At 39.3% G+C, this 5,905-nt stretch overlaps 1 protein-coding gene and 1 pseudogene across 1 annotated transcript in view; both read left to right on the top strand.

Annotated features, from left to right (window-relative positions):
* The first annotated feature begins 690 nt into the window (after nucleotides 1-690).
* On the top strand, nucleotides 691-3,277 carry LOC103471693 (protocadherin alpha-3-like; annotated as a pseudogene).
* A 528-nt stretch (nucleotides 3,278-3,805) lies between these two features.
* LOC103471694 (protocadherin-10-like) overlaps nucleotides 3,806-5,905 on the top strand; it is a 12,793-nt gene continuing 10,693 nt past the window's right edge. Inside the window, exon 1 of the mRNA XM_008420872.2 lies at nucleotides 3,806-5,905. Coding sequence (XP_008419094.2) covers nucleotides 4,201-5,905 — 1,705 coding nt within the window. The 5' untranslated portion in view covers nucleotides 3,806-4,200.

Here is a 5,905-nt window from a genome sequence, read left to right as displayed (position 1 = left end):
CTCTCAGCAACAGCTACTGTGATTGTTAAACTTGTGGAGGCTAAAGAAGCTTTTGCCGCTTCTGATGTTAAAAGTGCAGCAACGGAAAATGTGGAGGATAATGTGACTTTTTACCTGATGATCACTTTGGGCGCTGTTTCAGTTCTATTTATCATCAGTATCATCGTGCTGATTGCAATGCAGTGCTCCAAATCCCCTGATTATACTTCTAAATATCTCCAAGAGACTAATTATGATGGGACACTGTGTCACAGCATCCAGTACAGATCTGGAGATAAACGTTACATGTTAGTTGGACCCAGAATGAGCATAGGATCTACTATAGTACCCGGAAGTCATGCAAACACATTAGTTCTACCTGACAGGAGGACAACATCTGAGGAGGTAAGAACATATTTATTCATCCACTCCACGTTTGAAAAGACATTCAGATTTTGTCTTTATTTTTTCCTGTCATAAATTCTAAGAATTTACAAACTAAAAATTATTTGAATTATTTTATACATATAAAATAAAAATGTAATTTCAATTTGATGTAAAGCAGTTTTCATCCGTTGCTTCCCCTTTTATATTTATGCAACAAAGATTATTAAAGATAAAAAAAAATATTTGTACATCAGCATATCCTTTAATCAATTGAGAATTCCATGTGTTTTTCACAAGGTGGCGGTATAATAATATAATGCCGTTTACCGTCTCAGCTTCCTCCCTTGGATGCAGAAATTATTCCTTTCATTCGGGCAAGACATTTTGGTGGAAGTGTCCGGAGAACTGTAAGGGGACCAGTTTAATTGTTTTGTGTCATACTTTACACATACTGTAGGGACGAATTTGTTTCGTGTGGAGATGACAACAACCTAGGTAACAGGAGAATCATGGGCGCAAGTGGATTCTTATTTACACCGGACGATATGAAACAAAGAGAACGGAATTCGTGGCAACACCGATACACAATGTTCGCCGTTTGGATTTGGTTTTCATTTGTATATTCCGCTTCGGCGCAGCTGAGATATACGATTTCAGAGGAGCTTAGAAACGGAAGTCTTGTTGGAAATTTAGCCAAAGATTTGGGAATAGACGTGTCTGTGATGAAAAGGAGGGGATTCCGAATTATGCCCGGCTTGACTGAACCTCTTTTTACGGTAAATGAGAACGACGGGATCATGTATACTAGACAGCAAATAGACCGAGAGCAAGTATGTAAAGATAACAATGCATGTTTGATCAACCTCAAAACAGTTCTGGAAAATCCGCTAGAAATACATTACGTAACAGTTGAGATAGCAGATTTAAACGACCACTCTCCCAAATTTCCAGAGAAAATACAGCGGCTGGAGATCTCAGAATCTACATTACCGGGAGCACAGTACCAGCTACAGATGGCCCATGACCCAGATGGTGGTATTAACGCGGTCCAGCAGTACACAGTCAGCCAGAACGACCATTTTCGACTAGAAATTAAAGATCGCGGTAAAGCTGGTAAAACACCAATATTGCAGTTACAGAGGCAGCTGGACAGAGAGGCCAAAAATAGTCATAAAATTGTGCTAAGAGCTATTGATGGCGGAACTCCACCGAAGACAGGCACAGTTGAAATATACATAAATGTCATTGATGTGAATGACAACATGCCAATATTCACCAAAGAAAAATATTCGGCGACGTTGCAGGAAAACGCTCCAGTGGGTTCAACAGTGATCCAAGTTAATGCAACAGATATGGATGCAGGACCTAATGGGGAAGTAGTTTATTCATTTGGCAGTGACGATAAAGATAAAATTACTGAGGTATTTAGTATCAATTCTGTTACAGGAGAGATCATTGTTAAAGGACACGTGGACTTCGAAGAAAAAGACAGCTATGATATTGATATACAGGCCTCTGATAAAGGAAGTGTTCCATTAAAAACATATAAAAGTGTTATTATTAAAATTACAGACGTTAACGACAATCCTCCTGTGATTGAAGTTGCCTCTCTATCAAGTGCAGTTTCAGAAGACGCCAGACCAGGAACAACAGTGGCACTTATAAGTATTACAGATTTAGATTCTGGTGTCAATGGAAAAATAATAAGCTACGTGGCTGATGACGAGCCATTTAAATTAACTCCATCTTTTCAAGATAACATTTTTGCCGTAGTTACCAAATCTGAGCTGGACAGAGAAGAAAAATCTGTTTATGATCTCACTATAATAGCTAAGGACGCAGGAACACCTGCATTAAAATCACAAAAGACAATACGTCTAAATATTTTAGATGCAAATGACAACATTCCCGAGTTTTTGCAGAGCCCTTATGCGTTTTACATCTCAGAAAATAACCCACCAGGAGCCTCTGTGTTTTCGGTGCGAGCACGAGACGGGGATGAAGGAGAAAATTCTCAAATTGTATATAGCATTATGAGAACAGCAGGTAACGAACACACTGTGACATCATTCCTAAATGTCAATTCTGAAAATGGAGACATCGTGGCGCTGAAAAGTTTCGACTTTGAAACTCTAAAAACTTTCCAATTCCAAATTGTCGCCACTGATTCTGGGACTCCRTCACTCAGCAGCAACGTCACAGTGAACGTGTTCATTCTGGATCAGAACGACAACGCTCCAGTCATCCTGTATCCACTCAGCTCCAATGGTTCTGCTGAAGGTGTGGAGGAGATTCCACGCAACGTGAACGAGGACACTTGGTGACTAAAGTCAGAGCCTATGACGCTGATATAGGATATAATGGCTGGTTGCTGTTTTCACTGCAGGAAGTTACTGACCACAGTCTGTTTGGTTTGGACCGCTACACAGGACRGATCAGAACACTTCGCTCATTCACAGAGACAGAYGAGGCTGARCATAAACTGGTCATACTGGTCAAGGATAATGGCAACGTTTCMCTCTCAGCAACAGCTACTGTGATTGTTAAACTSGTGGAGCCAAAAGAGGCTTTTGCAGCTTCTGATGTCAAAAGTACAGCAAATGAATATGAGGATAATCATGTGACTTTTTACCTGATGATCACTCTGGGCGCTGTTTCAATTCTGTTTATCATCAGTATCATCGTGCTGATTGCAATGCAGTGCTCCAAATCCACAGACTGTACGTCTAAATATCTGCAAGAGACTAACTATGATGGGACACTGTGTCACAGCATTCAGTACAGATCTGGAGACAAACGCTACATGTTAGTTGGACCCAGATTGAGTATTGGATCTACTATAGTACCTGGAAGTCATGCAAATACACTGGTGCTACCTGATAGGAGGAGAACATCTGAAGAGGTAAGATAAACTGTGCTGTGCAGGTGTTTTCCTAGTTTAATACCATATTATCTGGTTTAATCCTTTACTCTTTAAATCACCAAAGCGTTTATAATAATTTTATTGTGTGTCAGTGCAAGCTATTGGGTTTTATTTTTAATAAAAAAATTAATTATTGCTTTGTGGTGATAGAATGAAGTAAAAAGAACATATTAAAAAGCCAATTGGAAAAACAATCATGTTCCCGTGAGACTACGTCACAACAAATTAGATTAAAATTCTACTCTCGCTATTTGGGCAAAAATAAGTTGTTTGTGCTAGTTTTAGTTGTATTGGATTTATTCAGTCTACTGTATATTTGCGCTTTGTTGGATACATGTTTAGTTTGTTCATTTGCAAACATTGATAGACATTCTTTTGCAGTTATGGTGTAAAAAAACGCAAGTTATTTTTGTTATTTATTTATTTGTTTTTTTGTGGTTCAGATTTCTGCTGCATAACCCTGAACATTGCTGTCCGTGGTGCTGATATAATTGTTGGTGAACGTACTCATTCCCTGTTCTTTCAAAGGTTGAGCGGACTTGTGCTGAAATTTTGGGATCCATTTCACTTTTCAGGCAATCAAAATTTTCGCACTTATTACATCACACTTTAAGTATTTGGATACATTTACCATTATGTCCCTTAAAATGAGTCACTGTAGTTTCGCTGAGAATCACTTGGTGTCAGTATAAGGACAAGTAATATGTTCAGCTTTTGTCGCCATCTTCACTAGCTCCATCCTCTTTCTCTCCCGATGATAAGCATTTGCTGTATGCGGGTTCTTATTTTGTATGAAAACTCTATCAGAGAACAGTTGCATTTTAATCGTGTTGCGGGAATTTCATATTAGCGTATGAAAGTCGCTGTTTGTAAAGGATATCATAATTTTTTTATTTTAGCAAATTTTCAACATGGAACAAAGGCGGCCGAAAACACGGAACGAGTGGATAAAATGGATCACATTCACCATGACTTTGTTTTCATTTTGGAGCAGCTCTTCAGCACAGTTTCGATATTCTGTCTTCGAGGAAGTTAAAGAGGGAACAGCTGTTGGAAATATCACGAAGGATTTAGGTCTTGATATGACTACGATGAAACAGAGGGACATTCGCATTGTTTACGGATCGACAGAGCCTTTTTTTAGAGTGAACCAAAATGATGGCGTTTTGTATGTGGACAGAACATTTGATCGAGAGGAAATTTGCGACCGAAGCAAGGTTTGTGTGCTTGATCTAAAAACAGTGCTTCAAAACCCGCTGGAAATCCATCACGTTGCGGTGGAGATATTGGATGTAAATGATCATGCGCCAGTTTTCGCACATAATGAAAGTACGTTGGACATTTCTGAATCTGCGCTGCCAGGCTCAAGATTTCAGTTGCAAGAGGCACGTGATGCTGACAGTGGCCCATTGTCTGTTCGGCAATATAAGCTCAGTCAAAATGGACATTTCCGTTTGGAGGTGAAAGATCGTGGTGAAGATCGTAAAACACCTAGTTTAGTTCTTGAAAAGCCTCTCGACAGAGAATCAGTTAAAAGTCATGTGTTACTTTTGACAGCATTAGATGGAGGTAAACCTCCAAAATCTGGTAACATGACAATAGTTGTTAATGTTTCTGATGTTAATGATAATCCGCCAGTTTTTAGTCAGGAGTCATACATTGTGTCAATTAAAGAAAACTCCCCTCCAGGTACGACCGTGATCCAAGTTAGCGCAACAGATTTAGATGAGGGTTCAAACGGAGAGGTTATGTATTCATTCGGAAACCACGTGGATGCACGGGTACGTGAACGTTTTAGCTTAAACCCGGTAACTGGTGTCATTGTTGTGACTGGAGTTTTAGATTTTGAAGAATGTAGCAGATACGAAGTTGATGTTCAGGCATCTGACAAAGGCGCAGCCACACTAAAGACAGATAAAACAGTGGTAATTAATGTGGTTGACGTGAATGACAATGAACCAAACATTGAAGTGACGTCATTTTCTCATGCGATCCCAGAAGATTCAAAGCCAGGGACAACAGTGGCGCTTATTAGTGTAAAAGATGCTGATTCTGGACTGAACGGAAAAGTTATGTGTTACATAAACCCAGATCTTCCGTTTTTACTTACTCCTTCTTTGCAAAACAATGCTTATTCTCTAGTAACTAAAACTATTTTGGACAGAGAAAAGGAAGCTCGCTATAATGTTAGAATCATCGCAAAAGATGCAGGGGAGACATCTTTATCATCAGAAAAGATTATACCAGTTCTTGTGTCTGACATAAATGACAACATGCCCGAATTCCATAAACATCCGTATATTTTTTATTTAACAGAAAATAACACTCCAGGAGAGAAAATATTTTCAGTCTCAGCCGGTGATAATGACGAAGGTAGAAATGCACTTGTTTCATATTTAATCTTAAGAGATCAAGAAGGAACCAATATCCCGACATCTTTTCTGAATGTTAATTCTGAAACTGGGGACGTCGTGGCACTGAAAAGTTTTGACTTTGAAACTCTAAAAACTTTCCAATTCCGAGTTGTCGCCACTGATTCTGGGACTCCGTCACTCAGCAGCAACGTCACAGTGAACGTGTTCATTCTGGATCAGAACGACAACGCTCCAGTCATCC

This window comes from Poecilia reticulata, linkage group LG10 (genome assembly GCF_000633615.1).
Source record: "Poecilia reticulata strain Guanapo linkage group LG10, Guppy_female_1.0+MT, whole genome shotgun sequence".
NCBI lineage: Eukaryota > Metazoa > Chordata > Actinopteri > Cyprinodontiformes > Poeciliidae > Poecilia > Poecilia reticulata.
The sequence above is the reverse complement of the archived record's forward strand: the minus strand, read 5'-3'. Positions and strand labels throughout refer to the sequence as shown.